This window comes from Pempheris klunzingeri, chromosome 20 (genome assembly GCF_042242105.1).
Source record: "Pempheris klunzingeri isolate RE-2024b chromosome 20, fPemKlu1.hap1, whole genome shotgun sequence".
Taxonomy (NCBI): Eukaryota; Metazoa; Chordata; class Actinopteri; order Acropomatiformes; family Pempheridae; genus Pempheris; species Pempheris klunzingeri.
The window spans coordinates 16,863,844-16,885,863 of NC_092031.1; the positions used below are offsets into that span (position 1 = coordinate 16,863,844).

Below are 22,020 nucleotides of genomic sequence, written 5' to 3' on the forward strand. Positions count from 1 at the left end.
CTCTGGCAAATCACCAAAGATGCACGAAGAACACACTTTGAACAGCTACACTGTCCACACACAAGCCCCTCGCACTCCCACAAGCCCCTCTCCGACACATTAGGCCACTTATAGTCCTCTCTGTGTGACCTGCTCAGGAGATGAGCTGGCGCACGTTAGCAGATGCACTAATACATGAACACGAGCTGGACTCATGTTGCTACATAAATAATGCTAAAATTGCTGCACAATTGTACTATTCTTTTTTTAGCTTCATATGATTCATATGATCATTGTTGCATGGAGCACCACTCCAGAGAGGACTATTGCTTTGTTGGGTGCATATCATATGTGCTCTCAATACCTTAACAGACAAATATAACTTAATTTTATGATGAGCTGCTCAGGATACTAAGAGGAAAAATCCACATATGTTTTGTGCGTAGAAAACATATTTAACATTACAATATTTAATAATTATAGTTTACCTTAAAATAACAGTGGAAATTATTATATTGAGTGGAGGGGGTCATTTGTGATAAACAATTTTCATTCATCTGTAGCTCGGGCCATGATGTTGAGATTAATACAGCCATGTAATGGAGGGAAGATTTATTGTTTGAGCATGCTTCAGTGTGAACATAAGGAATGGTAGATGTATATAGTAGACAGTGGTATGCCTCAACCAAAGAAAGTGATCTCCACCATTCTGAGATGGTGGAAGACCCAATAAAAGTTAGACACCATACTATTATTGGACTCTATCTGACTTTATAAAGAAACAATTACAGAATTCAAAGGCAGTGGACTGAATTTGACCCATGTTTTTCAGAATGCTGACCCTAAATAGAATAGAAACACCCTACAGTTCATTCCACAGTGGGGTAGTTTGTTTGTCACATCACAATACTATTACCAGAGTGATAAATGGTGTGGTGAGTGCTCATGCCCTTCAGCTACATTGGGGACCGTTATCATGTGTTGTGCTTGTGGGATAGAGCGTTATGTTTGGTACCTTCATACTGTCATATGACAGTAAAATGTATCTCAAGACATAGCCTCATGGACAAAGCATATATTCATGGCTGTATTTGCTACACCGTGGTCCGTGATCCACGGTTCCTGTGGTAGAGGTATGATTTTGCTTTTGTGTTTTGTTTCAGAGTAACAAGAATTGGTAATAACAACAGGAGACCTCTGGCTTCGCTTGTGGTGCATTGTAGAATTTATTCAAAATAAAATGACCTTTTGACTACAAAGTCTGACAAATCTGCACGTTACATTTCTGCCAAGCCTGTCAAATTGTTTTTGTTCCCAGCTGCTGTAAACGTTCTTCCCTGCACTTTTGATAAGTTACTATAATTGCTTTTTATCTACTGCATTACATTTTCTATAACTGTTGTTTATATGTGCATATATACTTTTGCTGTTATTTGCCTTTTTGTGCACATTGGAGTTCTCACATACTTAAAGGCAGGATCTGTAACATTGGAGAAACCTAGCAAGAGTAACTACGTCCAACTGCAAATATTTCACTCCCAACCTTCAGACTGTCCTCCAGAGCCACTCCCCCAAAACATATGAACACACACTGCCTGACTACTGCTGGAGAATGAGTCCACAATAGACATGTAAAGAATTTCATTCATTCTGTGTTACACTACCACCGACTGACGACCGCGCTTAGTTTTTAAGATCTGCGAATAAACGTCTCTGTTAAATGCCACAATCATATAAACACAAGCAAAACAGATGTAATGTGACCTTTAGCTCATAGGTACTGCTCATATAGCTCAGAGGGTGTGCTTTGTGCTAACAGGTTAGCTCCATGGATGTCCAGTTAGCACACCAAACAACAATCACCAAGACTCAAATTTTGGCTACACTTTCTCTGCCGTTCTTATGGCACGACTATCTCGCTAGCTTAACCTTCTGGAAGACTGCGGTAATGCGTAATGGGTGCACTTACAGCATGCACGCAGATAGGCAGGTACATAGGTAGACAGACAGACAATAATTTCACTCGACCTGAATGAAAAGCTGTTGTCACTATAGAAAAGTCAGAGGAGAGCCAACATGGATACTTATGGACTATAACTGGCCGTAGAAAGCTGCATGGCAATCCATCCAAGAGTCTTGGAGCTATTTCCGTCCAGACCAAAGTGGTGGGCCAACCAATAGATGGACTGGTATCATCCCTAGAGTCACGTCAGTATACCTAAAAAAAACATATCTAATGATGCAATTAATGTCCAGCATTATGCTTTTGTCTACAAATTTACAAATAGTGTTTGAACACTATGTATTGAAACAAATGGGCCTTATGAATGCTACCATGCAAGTTCAACCTTTAAATGTGGTTATTACAATAATAGAACTGATTCAACTTTTCAGCTGTAGAGGTTTCTCCCAATTACTATATTTTCCAATTACGAAATGGAGTTGTTTTCCATCACAATGTTTGTATGCTTTTAAAAGGAGTTATCGTTGTCCCAAATACTATTACCACATATTGTTACATATTTGAAAGAATAACATCAGAAAATTGGAACAAACAGCATTTTATGATTAATTATCCGCTGTACTGTTAAAAATGAAATGTTAATGAGAAATCCCCTTTACTCCAGGAAACAGACAACATAGTACCTTATTATTACCTATTATTTCCCTTTTCTTTTCTTTTCTTAAAGGAATTTCCTATGATAGAGGACTAATTAATAACCTGTTAATTGCACATTAGAGGTGATACCATGGGAGATATATAGCTTTTCTTCTCCTTTTCCTTTCTTCTTTTTTTTCTCCGTGTCATTCATAACTTAAAATAGTCTATTTTACCTACCTTTTTTATTTTGTTTCATTTTGTTGCATTTGTTTGGAAGATGTAAAACTGCTCGTACGCTCAGGTAAAGAACAAGCACCTTGAAACTGTACTTCAGTACGCTTTGTACTAGAATCATGAAATAATGATATATCCTTGGCAGTTTTCCATCATGCTGGCAATTCCTACACAGATGGGTTCTAGGTTAGACTTACTTCTCTATTTTTTCTCCATTCTCAAAACTAGGTCAGACACTGAGGTGAGTTTGACAGCTCTCCTTCTCCCACTCCTTGAAAGCCAATCCAACACAGTTTTCTAGTAATTGGACTGCTTTTTCTTAAGGGCAAGTCAAGTATCATATGTGTCTTACTAAGAAGTGCACACGTCACAGTTAATTGCACCCAAGGCTTCCGTGACCTTTCTGTGGCTTGTCAATAAGACAAAATGTGTGGGTTTATGTTGGAGGTGTCAGGAATGTATAAGTGTGATGGGGGGACTACACGCTGATTTCAAGGTACTAAAGGTACATTTTGTCCACTTACATTGATACTTCATGAAGAAGGGCAAACGTTTGGCCTGGGGTCATCGGCACATACTGTTACCCTGTCTTAAGCACATATTAATATTCAGTGAGAAAAATAATATTGATTTTTTTTTCTCCATCTGCTCAATGTCCTTGTCTCAGGACTTAGTGTTCCACGCTGCCAGCATGTAAGTGTCTGCATCCTGATTTATCCAGATAGCACATGTGGAAACGCACAGATGGTGTATATCCATGTGCATAGACAGATACATAGATCTGCATAGCAGATTTCCATACATATTTAGATAACAGCATGCAAATTGAGGCTTACAGACAAGTGCCAGCTACACCAATGCACAGAATAGAAAACAGTATCACTATTGGAGCAATGAAACAAGACTAAAACAAATCTTACCAAATCCTGTCAGATGTACAGCAAACACATGTTTCCTATTAACAAAAGCAGGGTTAGTTTGTGGGGTTGTGTGAGGTGCTTACGCAGTTTATAACCTACAGTGAATGGCGCTCAGCAACATGTCAGACGGGTCCAGTGGGTGTCAGTGAAGCGCTTGTTTTTTTGTCAAATTTTAGATCGAAAGCCAGGAATTAGTTTTTACTGAACTGACACAGACACCTGAAGTCTGAGAGAGCTGCTCAATGACTTGACAATTTTGTTGTCATCTTCCTGCCATCAACATACAACACATTATGGACCAAAAGGGGTTTGAAACCCTGTGTACTGAATAAAAGAACCAAATGTTACAGAGACAGCTAAGTAGGAGGGAGCGTCCCTTAAGTGACCAATTACACTCTGGAATGGCGACTTTGTAGCACAGTAAGATAGGGGACATTAAATAAATAAAACTAAATAAATATAAAGATACAACGTTCCTGACAAAATCTTTTACGGGTCACAAGCACATATAGTAAATGCCAGATGTGGTGTCAGAATCAAAGAGCTAGAAGTTCTTTCTCCAGCTGAAGTTACTTCACTGACCTCCAATTTTAAGTCTCTGGACAGGAAACTCCCAGTGTGAGCCCCTGCTGCAGTCCCATTTCTATGGTTTCTGTGATGTTCAAAAAGGTCAAAAGCAGTTAAAAGAATAAATAGAAGTCATTTTCAGAAACCGCAGGTTGTGCCAAACCTTCCTTCACATGATTTGACCTGGTTTATGGGTCTCCGGGGAGGAAAGTGAAATATTGGCAATGCATTCCAACTAGCAGTGTGGTTTTACCCCTTTGGTCCAGACTGAATTATCTCTGTCTCTTGCCATGAAATTCTGTACAGACATTCATGCTCCCCACAGGATAATCCTAATGACATTGATGATATGCTGACTTTTAATGTAACACCACTAGCAGGTCAGTGTTTTCACTGATGACAGGATGAAGTGTAATAACTTTGATGCTCGCTAACCTTTTCTTATAGCACTGTTATCAGGACAAAATCTCAGTTTGTCCAGTTCTGGATGAAACACCTGCAAAACCAATGACATTCCCATCAGCCCCAGTTTAACTTTGTGTTTAGTGTCATTAGCAAAAGTTACCATGCAAACACACTAAACTAAGGCCATGAACAAGGTAAACACTGCACCGGCTAAACATTTTATGCAGACTTTTTTTTTTTTCTGCAACAGTGCTTTGAGATTTCATGCTAATGTCTGGATGTCTGCTGTTCCAAAACACAATGTCCTTAAAACCTAAAGTATAAATTAGAAATTTACCATACAAGATGGTATTTAAATGTTGTTGTTGTTATCAAACCATGGAAAGATATTGGAACCTTAAAAACCTTGGACAATATGAACTTGCCTCTTTCTAATTGGCCTCAAAAAAATTCTAAGAAAAGCACCTAATTTAAGTGGACTTGTTTTCTCTGTATCCTTGTGCCTCCATTACTGTCTGTTTAAGTAGGTCAGGGTGGACGGTTTTATAAACCTGATCATCTAGCCAAGTTTAGTTGGCTCTACAGTAGTTTACTACAGAGTTTCTGATTGATGTGATTGTGTTTTTTGGTTGACAAGGCAGTAGTAAGATTCAATATGTACTGTGGTGAGAGATTAAATCATTTAAGGCTACGCAACTGGCAGTCCAGAATAACATGCTGAGCATGTTGAACATTCAGATAATAATACGTTTTACTCCACGTGAGAGTTGTTTTGGTCCGGCACTCACAGGTTCTTTGTCTGCATTATGTGTGTGTGTGTGTATTGTCTGTGTGTGCTTCAGCATGAAAGTGTGCCTGCATTATGGTTTTTTTTTCCTTGATGAAATAAGTATGTCACTGTGCCACTCTCTGATCAGGCATACAGTATGTAGGCCACTGTAATTTATTTGTTTTTCTTCACAAAGATCAACTAAAGGGTGAATATTTTTAAGTTCTGTTAACTGTCTTTTTATGTATTTGTTTTATTTTGTTAAAATTATTTGTTTTCTTAAAAGATGGTTAGTTTTTTCCTATTTTGTTTACTCTCTTCTTTTTGTTCTTTTCTGGCATTCAGGGACCTAATTTTTTGCAGCTGTTGATCTAATCGACATTTTATCTCTTCTTTTCTGGAAAGTTTTTTGGATGGACACAAAGATACTGATTTTTAATTCAATCTGAAGTCATGCTGTCTTTGCTCTGTTGCTCTCTTTATGTATTTCTTTTAGATAATCACATCTGTTCGAGACAGCGTGACTGGCTTGAATTGGGGACTCCACTGAGAAGCAATTGACATCGAATACATGCTGTGTTGTACATACTAAATATAACTAAATCGATCTGTCTCAACCTTTTTTTCTCTCCCCTCTGTCTTCAGTGGTGCCAGTCCTATTGGTCTCATCCTGACTGCCATAGTAGCTGTGGCTTACAAGGTGGCTATTAGATTTGAGGGGTAAGTCTTTTTTTGACTCATTCCTTGTTGTCAATAGAGTGCATTTGATTAATCACTTGTGTGCCGGTGGTAATGCACCACAGTATGCACTGAGGACACAGTGAAATCTACTTACTCAAGCTACAATGGATGCATATGACATTATATTAAGGTAGTTATCATCTGTCAGTTTAGATCATTTAGATTTTCTGCACAATGCGGCGCCAAATCATTAACATGCAATTCAAGTGACAAGTGAACTAAAATCCTTCCCTGTGCAACTCCAGATTTTATAGGTTGTCTGAAGTTGTTTCCACCACATGCAAAGCGAATATTCGCCTTGTGTTACTCACTCGAGTTTGATCGCCAGGTCATTTTTGTTTATTTGCATTACTAGCGCGAGTAAACACAATGACGAGAAAGCCGGAGCTAATGCTTGTGCGAACTGAGGCTAGTGGTTATGCTAACTTACTTTATAGAAAAGTACAACCCAACACTAGAATCAAGTATCGGACATACATTTTCAGAATTTAACAGGTAGTCCAACTTTCTCACTGGCTTTTCTCCAGCTCTCTTTGTTTCTGTAGCGTGGCGAGTGGTATCACAGAGCTCCAGGTGCCCGCAGACAGATGTTCTATGTTTGATTCACTGACTGGATGTCAGCCCCAAGATTCCCCTACAGGATACATTCACTTAAGCCATCTCTGCGGGAAACTGGAGCTCTCTGCCAGGCGAGTTTTTCTTTCAAGTTGAATATTTTCAACTTGCGTGACACGCAAATTCACCTGATTTGCATCACGTGCGCCACATCGCTTGTATCATTTGTGTCGCCTGCTGTGATTTCGCATCTTTTTCGTGGATATTCACGTCTTTGCATTGACTTTATATGGAATTCGTTGGTGGGAAAAATTTGCTTTGCAGTTGGTGGAAACACACCTTTACACTATATAAAGGGCTCTCTCTTTTATCTCCACACATCCCCACAAACTAGAGTTCCTCATGGGGACTCTAGGTTCCTTGTACTCAACTCAAGGCACAAGTTGGAGGAGGTCCAAATTATATAATTTGGTTCTAATTGGGTCAGGGCTCCATTTCACTGCTGCAGGTCTTGGGTATGTGGCTCAATATACAGTGTCCTGCGTTTTACTGTACTTGTCTTTTCAAATGTCTTAAAACCCAAATCTGATTTGATACACTTATATGCCCCATTCGCCATATTACAAATCAATAATTTAATCCATCTTGGTTTTCCTGGATTACACGCAAGTCAGAACGTGCCTCAGTCCAGCCCAGATGGTAGTGGCAATGCACTTGACAGTGTTTGATAAATGCCAAAAATGCCAGAACGAGAAAAACCTGTGCACTCTATCATTTACTTACAACTATTATCAGTTGGCAATAACAGCAAGCTGGCAATGAACTATTCAAAAACACAAACAAATGGATGGGCTAAGACTGAGACAATAGTTTCACAGAACACATTCACTAGTTCTGTGAAAAGTAAAAAGTTGAGATGGACATAAAAGGATGATTACAAGAGGAGGACAGATCTCTCTTTCCTTTTTTTTCGCACATTAAAAGCCTCGTTGGTCAGCCCTCGCGTCCTCCTCCTGCTCGTCCATGACGATTACAAAAAGAAAAAAAAAGAAGACAGTTATGAGTGACCTACTTCTGGACACCTGTCCATACAGACACATGCTTACAGAAACACACACACCCATATGGACATAGAAATACACAAACATGCTGCTTGCTGCATAAGCCAGTCACAAGTGAGGCAGAGCCCGGCATGGAAGCAGCTGAAACGTGCACTTACTCATCAAGCATATTTCACATAACAGCATGGCACTTTGGCGCACAGATGCACGGACGGTACCTAAACACATCATGTTTTGCCACCACTTACCACACTGAAGACCCCATGGTAAGAACTCAAGCAAAAGGTGCACCTGGATAACAAATTATGGAAAATGGCTGATCGATTAGGGCACAACCCACTGACCTACATTTCTCACACACATAATATTTTAGCAAAGACACACACAGTCACCATAAACACACAAGTAGAAGTGAAAAATCAGTGTCTACTAATAGAAGTACTTATCACCATATTATATCTGACGAGCCCTTATTTCAGTTGTTTTATTCACATCTTCTCACCCATATCTCTGCCGCTACATAAGCCACTCAGCGTAGCCACCTTTGTCTAGCTGAGTCTTTTTGAATGGCCTCAAAAGCCTAGTGAGGAAATGAAAAGCCATGTTAGCCTTGAAAAGGAAAAGCAAGGTTGGCCTCGGCAGTGTCGGAAGTATGCTTGTCTGAAAATGTCACACATTAACCACCACTGTGAATGAGACCGCAGGTGTACATGTCGCTGCGGCAATTTCCGGTAACACAGATTCACAATTGAGTCGTTTAGCCCACAACCTGTGAATTGAAGGAAAGGCAGGTGCCAGATTTTACCACGTGCTGTGAATGGGAAAAGAGACATATGCTATTTTCATCTATTGCTTCGGGCATGGATTCTGAATGATCTAATTTAGCTAAACACTGTGAATATACCTTCCGGTTGGATATTACCTCACACTGTGACTGGAAAGGGGAACGGCACCAGTGGGATGCACGAACCACACTGTGAATGAAAATAGGTGTCCAGTGAGTTCAGTGCCGCTGAGTCCCCGATGTGAACGCTGACACCAAATAATTATTTTGAATCCCTTCCCATGTTTTATTGAATCCCTGGAAGAAACTTATAGGCTGCGCACAGGGTCGTTCCTCCTGCTCTAATTTCCGCTAGTGCGCCTGCGAGAACTGATCTCGTCACAGCCAAAACATTTAACTTAATTCAACTTCACTATTAGTCTGTGTCTTGTTATCAATAAAAAATAATCTGCAAACACTGTGTGGGGCCAATCAGACGGAGCTGTGTCACTAGAAACATGTCATTAGCAGAATTACTTTTTCCCTATAAAATGGTACGGCACATCTGGTGTGCACGCCTCTCTGGCTGTGCATTTTTAATGGGTTTCAGATGCACATAAAAGTTCAAATATCCTCAACTTTTTGGCACAAGGCGCAAAGTCGCACCACTCATCGGTGTGACACTTAGCAGCCAATCAAACCAAGCAGGAGGCGGGCTTTACTACCTGATGCCTTGACGCTGGTGGATGTGGTAGGAAGAACGATAGATGTGTGAGCAGCCAGGTGAATCTCTCTGGTGAGAATAATGACATTTACCGTGCCGATAAATGGGCTGGCTAGATAGGCAGTTCATGTTTTTTTCCGATCAAATCATTTTAGTAGGATCGCTACTATTAGCTGGACTGACAGTTAGAGAGCAAACAGTCAAATGCAGAGAAAATAACTACTCAAAACGTCCCGGCTTCAAACATCCTGTGTTTCACAAGAGAAGGGATTGAAAAGATAGAACACACTCACATCAGGATACTACAGGCTTCGCAGAACTATACCCATGAAAAATAACAAAAGCTTAGCCTGTGTTCTTCAATCTCCTGCAGACTTTTTGTCTAGTGATTCAGATATTTGGTGTAAACTAGTGTCAAAGACATGTGGCCCTTAAGTTCTCGTCTCTGGCGGCTTTAAGGGCTCCTTTCAAATTGTTTTGTCTCACCAGGTAGGTCTGTTATTTTCCAAATCCAAATCCAAATTTTCCAAATGTTAGTTTGATTTGGGGTTCCCTTGTGCAAACGTGTGTGTAACAGAGTGGCGGCACATGTGGAGACACAAGTCGTCTTCTTATCAACCACACACACACACACACACACACACTGGAACTCCCTCGCGGTTCAACGCACATGAGGTCCTGGCACGGAGTGGTACGGCGTTCTAGTCTCAGATTTATTGTCCCATTATATGTTTGTTCTGCTGTATTTGCAGACCATTCACTGAACAGATCTATCAGGAGAGGAGTCAGCGCCGCAAGCATGAATAATCACCTCCCACACAGACGCTTCCCGCTCCAGGTTTGGCTGAGGACTCCCCATCCTGTCACAAGGACAGACAGACTGAACAACAGACAGACTTATCAACAGCCCAACAGCTTTTGGGTTCAAAGGCTGCGTTCAACACCGCAACAGGGAGCGTTCCATTTTGTTTTGTGCTCTTCCAGTGAATGTGGAAGCTACATGGAGCCATTTTTCTAATGCCACTTTGGAGCACATGGATATGACGATGAGAGGGACACCACTCTCGGGTCTGTGAGTTAAGTATGGAGTGACAGCCAGGAGGTGATTAGCTTAGCTTAGCATGCAGCCACCATGGAGTTGACAAGAAACTACACCAGTGGCTGCACAGAGCTAAGCTAGGTTTACAGAGCTCCATACTGAACGCACAGACATGAGAGCGGCACCGGTCTTCTCATCTCATCTCACTCTCTGCAAAAATGCCATTTCCAAGATGTCAAGTTATTCCTTTAAAGCTGTACTAGGTTTGGAGGAAAAATGGCCTCGCTCTGATGTAGGACCTGTGTAGCACAGCTGCACCTAATACCACTAACAATGGCTTTGTTCCATTTAGATGCACCAGTCACTGAGCCAAGATTCCTGTTCAACATCACCCCTGTGTTTGAAAAGTCAAACTGTGAAGAAATCCCATCACATTAATGGTACATTTCATATTCCTTGTGTTATTTCTGCTCCTGTGCAAATGCATTACTTCGTCAGCACAAGTTGCATTTTGACATACAGGCCCAGCGTTATTCTCGACATGAAACGGTGCGAATGGCTCCACTTCAAGACATTAGTAAGACATTTAGTAAGCAAAGAGTGAAAGCGCAGGAAAACAGCAAACATATTTTCCCAGTGTGAGTGTTTTTCTACTAGCTCATCGCTGCCAGCCCTCAATTACATGGTGACTACATTTAATGAAAACACCACGCTGGATTTTGATGGTTGTAACTGTAACGTCGTCCTGGTGTGAGTGAAATTTTCAATGTGTCCTTCAAAAGTACGTAAAATGAACAAGAGCTGAAGGTTACATTCTGCAATTCTGTTCACAGACAAATGACAGTTTGTGTTTTTATTGTCCAAAACCAAACCAAATATAAACTAGGCTTCAGAACTGCCATTGCTGTGGTAACTCCGGATATGCTGTTCTGTAATGTTATGCACCATTTTTAGTGTTATATGAAACATGGATCCTTCTGTCAAAGGAGCTGTACCAATAACTGCTTGGTAATGTACCTATGCAAACCATTCCAGACCAAACATGCACATTGACTGCTGATGTACTCTGTGTCGATGGGATACTTTTAATGTGATAAAAGAGTGCGTCACAGTTCACAGCACCGGCCTCTCTTTGTGTCTCAAGGGTAGTAATGGATGCACTTAGGGCAGCAGTTTTGCATATCTGCCTCTCACAGGCAGATGTGGGGGGAAAATAAGGAAAGTGCTAATCAGAACGTTCTCCTTACGACCGCAGCACTAATGCAAAGCCGTCCGTGGTCTTAAAGTCATAATCCAAAGAAAACTGGACTATTTTTTTTAATTCAATTTCAGCTCTTTGGGCAATTTCATGATATGAATTTAATAATGCATTTCATTACTGAACTTCATATGTATGTTTTAGCGTGCAGTCAGGTAATGTAGGTAAGCCAGCTGGCTAGCTTGTCTTAGTAAAGTTGTCCTTTACTGTATATGTTGCTTCTTTTTGTTACAGAAACACATTTAACAGTTGAAAAACCGACGTGTCAGTGCTCTCTGAAGGAGTAATGGAACTGTCGCTTCTAAACTAAGTGCCATTTCAGCACTTGACATTTCTTACGTACCAGGAACATGTACACTGTTACCAGTTCATCAGGATAAAAATGCTGGCCAATAGAAACAGGGATTCAGTGTTGACACAATCATCTCACCACAAGGTCCATTTGTTATCTTTTTCCGGTGCTTTCGACCAGCTTTTTGTCAACTACTGAACTTTTTCCAAGGTCAAGAATGAACTTTGAGTCCCAGGCTGTACACCGTGTGTGGCAATGGAGAAGTCATTATTCCCGCAGTGTGTCATCACCTTGTTTCGTGTAATGTCACACGGCCAGACCTCTTCTGTCTAACAAGAGGCTAATGTGACCGTACCGTGAGAGAGGAGCTTGATGAAATGAGAGATAAATACAGTGGAACTTTCTGTTTATACTGTTATTTTCAAGGCAGACCGCAGTGACAGAATGAGGTCATTTCCCAAACACTAGCAGGACAAATCTTATGAAGACATTCTCAGCAGAGTGCAGAATACCAGCAGAGGAGTTTCACTCTTAGGTGACGTGACATCACAAGCATACAGGAAGTTTTACAGACTGTGAGTTCCCCACATTTGAAGACAGTGAATGTACACTTTTCGCTTTGGTGTAACTGTTGATCCTCTTTCCTTTCTGATGCGTAGCGTCAGACTTGGCGTCTAGACACGAGCAGCGCCGGCAGCCTGCAGCGCTCCTCTACACGCATGCATGCTGGACCACAGCATTTGTATGAGCAACCGATAAATCTCATGTCACTGGGGATGGTAGGTGTCACGAGTGGTTATATTTTTGATTTTGCTGCATTAAAGGATCAGTTTAACATTTTGGTGATACGCTAATTATTAGGTGGGAAGATTAATGCCACTGTAGTGTGTGTGTGTGTCGAGTGTGGCTCTAGGTCCAGCAGGTGATTAGCGTAGCTTAGCATAAAGACTGAAAATGGGTGGAAACTGCTAGCTTGACTAGGCTAGCTCCAAAGTTTGACAGATCCACCTACCAGCTCCACAAAAATTTTCCCATTTGTTCATCATACACAAACAGAAATATGAAAAAAGAGGTTTTTTTAGCAGTTTTCAGGGGAGGTGATGCTGTGATGCTGTGATGCTGGGCCTAGCCTCTGTTCCAGTAGCTTCTCTAACTCAGTGTGATCACTCAGTGACCGTTTCTCTCGTCTGCCTTAATCTCTGCTGTCTAAAAATGCCACAATAAAACCCACAATAGTCGGGAGTTTATGGGAAATGATGCATCTAAAGAGAGAAGACATAAGACATAAGAGGTTTTATTGTCATTGTGCAACTGTTAACAGCATTACAACGAAATTCCGTTGGTACACCCAGACATCAAGTCTAAAAATTAAAATATATATGAAAATAAATATCAATATCAAAAGGAAGAATTATACAATCAGGGAGAATTATAACAATCTTTTAAGAAATCAAAATACAAATAAATAAATAAAAATAGACAACAATTGGCTGCGAATATTCACATTTCAAGGGTTGCTGGTATTAGTGCAAATAGACAGGTATATGGAGATGAACAGATTTCACTGTAGTGCTGCACTTGAGAATAGGGGTGTGGGTGAGGCTGGGTGTGACCTATAGTACGTTCAGCAGTTTGACACCTGTGGGGAAGAAGCAGTTTTTCAGTCTAGTGGTGCAGGCCTGAATTGTCCTGAAGTTGGCTAACGGCAGGTAGATCAGACCCGGTGATCCTCTGTGCTGCAGAGAAATACTGAAGAAATACTAATGTTTCCGTTATTTATCGCAGATTGTTGAGAAGAAGTGGATGTAGCCGAAGTGCCTTAAACCTGCATTCTTTCTTCATGCCAGCAGGGGGCGACTCCACTGGCTTCTTTTATACAATCTATGGTATTTACGGTAAGCTAAGATAAGAGTGGTATGTCTTTGTAAATCCACTGAACCACTCTTAAGTACTGTAGATAAACTGTTATCATATTCTGATTTGTGAGCCCCAAACAAAGCTTCACTCACTCAGAACCCTGAGATCAGTCCCGTGAGGTGATTTCAGGTTTACATTTATGATCAACTAACCGAACACATCTGTCCCTCATGCCTCTCATGTTCAAGCCTTTGTCGTCCTGGTTATAATAGTAGAAGATGCACTTTGAAAGACGCCATGGTTCTAGCTGCATTATCCTGCATATCACCTGTGTTGTATCTCAGCAAACGTATGAATACGTGTTTTTCATAGTCAAAAGTAGGTCAGAGTCACTGTGAAAAAACTGCCTTGAATTTCTTTCATTCCTTTATTATTAAGTTTCTATGTCTGCCTGATGAAAGTCTAGTGTCACTCTCTGCTATGAAGCTACTCTCAAGGATGCTGAGCGGCTTGGCTCATCTCGTTCCTTCTATCCCTGGAAAAAAAGAAGCTGTCCTCTCTGAATAGCTCCAGCCACCAGGTGTTTCTTTGAAAAACTTTTGAGTTTTGTGCTGTGCCGGAGCCCTCATGTAACTGTCAAACAATAGTAGTAATTGTACTAATGATAAACTTGATTTATACTGCACTTTTCTTAACATTACAAACTAAATGAAACCAGACAAGGAGGTTAAAACAAGAGTAACGCTAAGGACATTTGATTACATTTTTATTTATAAAAATACAGATAAGAGTAAATAAGATAGAAACAGTGTTAATGAAAACCTTACCAAAAGCTGTCGCAAAGAGAGTTTTGTTTTTTTTTTTAATAATATTTTGAGTTTTACAAATAAGAACATACAAAAAACCAATAACCACAGCACTAGTTATAATGTATAAGTGTACTATACAACAATTCTAAAGATAAAGATAAAAAGAATAATACAATAATACAAATAAACAGTAGTAACGGAAGTAAATAAAAACAAACAACTGAAAAAGCAGCAGCAGTGGTAACTTGAAGACCTCAAGTTATAACGACATTCTCATCCTCCAGAAATTCCAAAAAAGGTTTCCATACTTCACTAAACTGTTTTCTTTTTCCTCTAACAATATATGTAAGTCTTTCCAACGCAAGATATGTTGCAACCTCCTTCAACCATAACTTTACAGAGGGCAATTGTCTTCTAGCCTGTAAAAGCCCCAAATCAATCATACATCAAATACTGAATGTTTGGAATTGACAACTACATTTTCAGGGTATATACCCAGGATACAGAGTTTGGCTTGCAGGGGAACATTGTTACCCACTGAGAAATGGTCTGCATCACATTCTGCCAAAATGATTGTATTTTTGAGCGTTCCCAAACACAATGGAACAATGTTCCTTTTTCCTCTGAACACTTACAACAAATATCTGGGATATTAGGACAGATTCTATTCAATTTTACTGGGGTGATATAAGTTTGCATTAGCCATTTATATTGGAGCAATTTTAAACTTGTATTAATTGTATTTTGCTGTGCCTTTATGCATGCCACTTCCCAGTCTTCTTCAAGTATACCCTCTCCAATATCTATCTCCCATGCTTCTTCAAAGAGAATTGTTGATCAGAAGAGATTGAAGCAAGTCAGCAAGTCTTAATTCAGTGAGAGGCAGAGACTTCCTCAGTTTAGGGGCTCCAATAGCAAAAGATGATCCCCCTTTGCCACCAACTGTGACCTTGGAATGCAGCAGACAGAGTAGAAATGCTACATTATACTGAGTGAATCACTGACTAAGTCGCTCTTTGTTTTCAGCAGATTACGTGCAAGAATTAGTAAAGTAATCTGCTGTATCACTGTAGGACAGATGCTGAAGCAACAGTCTGTACATTTCTCTCTGTAAACAGTGTTTTTATCCCCATTGGCGGCTGTCAAACATTCTGAGTGAGGCAGCATTTGGGTGCACTGCCCACACTGGATAACAGTGAGAAGGGGAAAAACTCTGAGGCCGTCTTTCTGTCATCATCGTGACATTAGCGTGCAGTTTTAAAATCTTTTGTCAACATTAACACATGTCCGTCCCGCTTATGATAATCATGCTTGTCCCGCTACACTTCCCTTGAGCTCTGGGGATGCAGCTGTTGGTCGGCCAGACCCCCGCTTTAGTCCAGAGTGACGTATCCAAACAACGAGTGGATGGATTGCTATGAAATGTGGCTCTTTTTCATCATCATCTTTTTCATGTGGTGAAATGAACACGGCCACCAGTGGAGGTGGACAACCGTCACCTTTGATGCATTTCAGTGAACCCTGCAGATGCATTTGCGTGTGGATATGAAGCGTTTTTAGTAAACTGAGGCTGGTGCCGGTGCTGCCTGATGCCACTACAGTCCCATGCCTGCTCTCAGTCTTTTAAGAGCTGCCAGGGAGAATTTCATAGTTGCTCTGTATCGGAACCATTTTCCACTCTCCTCTGCGTTTCCCGTTCCACTGCTGCACCGCAGTGCCAAACATGACAGCTGTTTTCACACGCCATCTCTTCCTCATTACTGATGCACACACAAGGAGGATAAAGCCCTGCTTTGATAGTTTGTTTTGCCTCTGGTGCGGCTGAGATGGAAGGACGGAGGCAGGGAGGGCTGACTGACAGCCGTGAGGAATGGTCCTCCAGTCAAGACATCAGTGGTTTTTCGTCTTCACCTCAGATATTTCGCCTTTTCTCTGTCTCCCTATTGTGGGGTTACACTGGATAACACACGCACACACACACACACACACAGGGGCACATTATCCCTTTTGCTCTGCCAATGCCCCAAGACACACACAAACTTGCTGTGTCATGACTGATAAACACATTCACACAGGTGACCAGGTCATGGGAAACAGAGGGTCAGTGTGGCTGTTTTTCTTCAACAACCAGCAAACTTGTTTATCTGAGCAGGACGCCTCAAGAGAAAAGTTACCAGATGCTTTGAGCGGTCAGAGCTGTGTTTTCTACTGAGTGTGTGACGCACACTCGCAGCTTGTTAACCTGATGCAGCACTGACACTGACAATACGCGCACTGATTATCCCAGAGTTTCATGGCTCGGGGGGCCAGTCACACTTACCAGGAGGATGCTGCCTGGTGGGAAGGGGAGAGGAAAGCGTTGTCTAGCTGCAGCTCGGTCTGTTTAGCGATCCCTGCCGCTCAGTTACTCACAGATGGAACCGCAAATAGCTGCTTTCAGGACAGTTTTTAAGCTGTTTGAAGCTCAGTTTGGGATCTTTGCAGGGATAAATGCATACTGCGGTTAAGACATCTGTTTAATGCTTATAACTTATTTACACAGTACAGTCCATGTTACCTCACAACGAAATTCCCTTGTTTCCACAGCTTGTTTCAATTGCTGTTGCAGTTAATTCATCAATGCAACAGTTTCTCCTCTGCAGTCACTTCAATACCTCAACTCAGGTCTTCTGCTTGATGTAGAATCTAATCATTTCATTTCATTTCATTTCTTTCCCCATCTCTTGGCTGCCCCTCCTGTCCCCACTTCTCCTCCCTCTCTCATCAGCACCACAGATACCTGACCTGCCCCGTACGCTCTCTCACCTGTTTCCACTTTCCCTCATCAGCCCTGCAGATACTTAACCGGCTCATTGACGCTCTTTTCCTGCCTGATTGTTGAAGTTGCCACGTGCCGCACGCCTTTGCTTCCTGGCCTCGACTCTCTGTAAACCTGTTGATTTGTTACCTGTCTGTTCTGAACTACTACATTATTTGCTGGGCTTCGTGTTCGTGTTGAGGCCTACATACCTCCAATATGATCATTGAAACGTGGAACTGCATCAGCTGTGCTTCAGTCAGCTGCATTTGGACCACTACGACTGAGTGAATATAACTGATGCAGGACACGATGAATTCTTATGACATTAACAAAGAAATGGGGTTTGCTGTGGATTGGTGAATGCCATTGCTGATATCATACCGGCTCTCATATATACATATAGAACTGATGGCTGTCAGATGTCAGCAGCCAGGTTTCTGTCTCAGACAATTGGCACAAGACACTGAACATGTTTGCACCTTTCCACCAACTAGTCTTACATGCACATTCACCCAGGTGACTCATCTGCATAAGCAGCTGGTGACACTGATTCTCCAATCAGGTGCCATTAAACCGCTGCAGAACAAGAAAGCAAAATGAACCGACATAATTTGTTTTTAAAAACTCCAGTTAACTCTGTAAGAGTTCAGCAAACATGATGCAAAACACTTGTTTTGGAATCACTTGCTCTAAACCTCCAGTTCATCCCATGAACCCCCCCCCCTCCTTCACTTTACAGATGCGCCATTCAATTCTACGAAGAAGCTCCACTGAAACACAAGTGGAAAAAGCTGCTGCTTTGTTCCCACGTCCATACACACGTTTTTCCCTTTTAACGACTGCTGGTCATTACAGATGAATGACCAAATGACCGTAATTGACAGTTTCAAGCCTCTTTTGCATTTGCCAGCTGTGACAAAACAGCAGTCCATCAAACAAAGACAGGGGGAGTGCTTACACACACACACACACACACACACACACACACACACACACACACACACACACACACACACACACAGTCCAATGTGAGTCGTGCCACTCACGCTGGGTAAAACGTACCCTGAGCGCCCCCTTTTGGTCAGTCTGGTGACTGCAGCCTCTCAAACCTCTGCCTATTGAAAAAAGCAACTGGAGGCCCTTCAGTCTGCTGACATGAGCAGGTAGCTGCAGCTGAGACTCAGGATATGAGAGAATAAATAAATGAATGTGACTAAATGATTGTGACTTTGCATACAATAGCAGTGGATAAACAACTGTTGCTTACTGTAGCACATTTGGGCTTTTTATTATTATTATTATTATTTGGATGGTTATAAATTGAATTGAAGGTTCGGTGCTGCTTCTTGTGAGATTCACCAACACTTTAAACGCCACGTGATGATTCAGAGTCCATATTTCACATCCGCTGCCGAGGTTTGATAATTTGAGAAAACATCCAAGGGTCACCCTGACTTTCAAAACAAAGTGTATCAAACCGGTTAAACGCCGGAAGAACGATGAGTTATTAACTTGGTGATGTTCCCTGGAAGTTATCATCATCATCATCATTATTATTATCTGCTGTCACGCCCTGTCCTGTCCCACCGCCTTGATACTGTGAGAGATCATACAGTATTTTGGAGGAGGGTCTGTCTGCCAATGTTTCCCATCGCGCCTTCGTTAGAAATGACCGGCTGACTCACCAGCAGAAGTTTGGTCCGCGCTGCGCTGCGCTGCGTTCAGGGGCACCGAGTGCTCATTGGGCCGTGACGTCGAGGGGAGGAGGGGTCCGCCGAGCGCTTAAATACGAGGCTCCTGTCCCTGAGTCAGACAGAAACGCAGCGCGGAGCAGAGCGAACCACAGCATCACAAAGCAAAACCACAGAAGCTGCTCAGCTGCCTTTTGCGCACAGACACATCCAGGGACAAGCAGTCCACGCACACGGGTATAACCATGATTAAGAAAATGTCGCCCTCTGAGAGCGATTTCGACATCCCAGCAAAGAACTGCTACAGGATGGTGATTCTGGGATCCACCAAAGTTGGGAAAACCGCCATCGTGTCCCGGTTCCTGAACGGGAGGTTCGACGAGCAGTACACGCCGACCATCGAGGACTTTCACAGGAAACTGTACAGCATCAAGGGAGACGTTTACCAGCTAGACATACTGGATACATCAGGGAACCATCCTTTCCCCGCCATGAGGAGACTATCCATACTGACAGGTACCTATCAACATGTGCTTTTTCTGTTCTCAGTTTTAGAAAATCAGCAGTGCAAAAGTGAGTCTAACTAACTAAAGGAAGAGTTGGCTGTGCGCACCGCGCGCCTTGAGCGCACGGCTGCAGGATGCACCGCTGCATGTTAAACTGTAGAGTTAGGAGAGACTCAGGCTGCATTTCCAACACTTCACACAGCCAAAGTAACCAACGCACCCTTCTTCTCCCTCCAGGTGACGTCTTCATCCTCGTCTTCAGCCTAGACAACCGAGACTCCTTCCACGAGGTGCAGCGGCTCAAGCGGCAGATCTTCGAGACCAAGTCGTGCCTGAAGAACAAGATCAAAGAGAACATCGACGTGCCTCTGGTCATCTGCGGGAACAAGGGCGACAGAGAGTTTTACCGGGAGGTGCAGCAGGAGGAGATCGAGCAGCTGGTGGCCGGAGACGAGAAGTGCGAGTACTTCGAGATCTCCGCCAAGCGCAACGAGAACGTGGATAAGATGTTTCAGACTCTGTTCACTTTGGCCAAACTGCCCCACGAAATGAGCCCCGACCTTCACCGGAAGGTCTCCGTGCAGTACTGCGACATGCTGCACAGAAAGTCTCTGAAAAACAAGAAGATGAAGGACATTGGGGAAGCGTACGGTGTGGTCACGCCGTGCGCGCGGAGACCCAGCGTGCACAGCGACCTCATGTACATAAAGGAGAAGGCCATAGGAGGCGGCCAGGGCAAAGACAAAGAGAGGTGTGTGATCAGCTAAAGCACCGTGCGGCGCGCACTCAACACAAATCTTTGACAGGAGACTGAGCCTGGTGCGCCAGCTTGAGAGGCGACCTGTGCGGCCGGCTGCGCTCAAACTGACTCGGGCGATGTGGAGACGCCGGGCCGCCGCCGCCGCGCGCTTTGGCGCAGCGCCGTCTCCAAGGACACTGACTGGACACGCGCGTCAGCTAAAACCGCCAAATAAACCCCCCCCCCAACCCACTCCACGAGACATGTGAGAATGTTAGCTTGTTCTGTCAATCAGAGCCCAGTGTGAGACGTGGCTTCATACCTTGTGAGACTCGCGCATTGATGCGTAAAATGTGTTTTGTTGACGTCATGCATTTTTACAGAGAAAAGAGACTCTTGGGTCGGTGGGTGCAGTGCTGGGGGGGGGCGGGGGAATGATGTTTACATCTTACCATAGACTTTATACCGGCTAAGTACACTTGAATGTTTCGTTGCAATCCTAACTATATTTTTTATTGTGGATGTTCTGTATATTTATTGTCAATGTCAATTTTTGCAAAGAAGTTCTTGAGATATAATAAAAAACAAAAACTAAGACTTATTTTGCTTTGTTGCTCATTTCCTCTAACTGAATTCACTCCATGCTCCTTTCACACACAACCCTTATTCACCTCAGTCACACACATAGAGGCCGCTGCCAAGTTTCAATCCGTAAGGCCCCCTGCGCTGTTTAATGCTGCAGAATAAGCATCATGGGCCAAATAATGAGACATCCCTCAGCATATCAACTTATAAACGTCTTCAGTCAAATATCAGGAACAAACATCCAGAAACATTTGACTCATTGCTGTAAAACAGATGCACATGTGCAAATCCGGCAGCTACGACGCAGTCTGAAGGCTTTTATATTCTGCTAAGTTCACAAAACATCCACGCACAGAAATTATGTTCATCAAATAAAGAAAATATAGCATGGAGGAACTGGCAATACATTCTTCTTAGAAAGCAGGACTCTCATGGTTGTTAGAACAGGAAAGAAAGTGGGAAATACACAGAAATCAGCTCTGTTTGCCCCACATTTAGTAAAACAACCATAATGAATTCACAGGCGTGAAGTGGACTTCAAAATGACTGAGGAGGCGGCCTCAAGCAGGCAACATTTTACTGTTTCCATGTAACATCTCATCGCCCAGTCGACGCTGAATGGGCCGATTATACCCCTTCAGCACCCAAATTATCATTTCTATCCTTGAGTCCATTTAATAACAGGCTGTTCTAAAGAAAAACCCACACAGGACGCTGAGGAATTATTACACCCTGCAGCTCCAAACAAAGCACACAGTTTGTTCTCATCACGGTTTTAATTCTACATTATTTGCAACTGCTTTTGGAAGTTCAACCCCCCCCTAGATGAGCCAGAAACACAGTGTCCAGTACTTTCTCTCTCTATCTTTCTCTCTCTATCTCTATCTGTGACGTGCTGGCTCCTCACTATCAGCATAGAATTCTGTATACTGTATCCCCTCAGTTCACACACACACACACACACACACACACACACACACACAGAACAAAGTGTGTAAGGAGTCATGGACACACAGCAGTGTACTGTAACACTGCCCCCCCCTCCTAATCAGCAACACTATGTGCTCTACTCCTTGCTGCAGTCATTAAGAAAATGCATAATTATTGTGTTCCTGAACACGCAT

General features: G+C 42.4%; 2 protein-coding genes across 2 annotated transcripts in view; both read left to right on the forward strand.

Moving 5' to 3' along the window:
• pemt (phosphatidylethanolamine N-methyltransferase) overlaps positions 1 to 11,429 on the forward strand; it is a 51,502-nt gene extending 40,073 nt beyond the window's left edge. Inside the window, exons 6-7 of the mRNA XM_070851919.1 lie at positions 6,122 to 6,196; positions 10,073 to 11,429. Coding sequence (XP_070708020.1) covers positions 6,122 to 6,196; positions 10,073 to 10,127 — 130 coding nt within the window. The 3' untranslated portion in view covers positions 10,128 to 11,429. The remainder of the gene's footprint in view (positions 1 to 6,121; positions 6,197 to 10,072) is intronic.
• A 7,638-nt stretch (positions 11,430 to 19,067) lies between these two features.
• rasd1 (RAS, dexamethasone-induced 1) lies at positions 19,068 to 20,875 on the forward strand. The gene is made up of 2 exons (XM_070851842.1): positions 19,068 to 19,582; positions 19,810 to 20,875. The coding sequence occupies exons 1-2, from the start codon at positions 19,312 to 19,314 to the stop codon at positions 20,337 to 20,339; spliced, it is 801 nt and encodes a 266-aa protein (XP_070707943.1). The 5' UTR covers positions 19,068 to 19,311; the 3' UTR covers positions 20,340 to 20,875.
• Positions 20,876 to 22,020: the final 1,145 nt, after the last annotated feature.

Excerpts from the sequence above, each read along its gene's own strand:
- rasd1 (XM_070851842.1), top strand. The coding sequence starts at position 19,312 with ATGATTAAGAAAATGTCGCCCTCTGAGAGCGATTTCGACATCCCAGCA. Across the intron at positions 19,583-19,809 it reads GAGACTATCCATACTGACAG|GTGACGTCTTCATCCTCGTC; the intron begins GTACCTATCAAC and ends TTCTCCCTCCAG.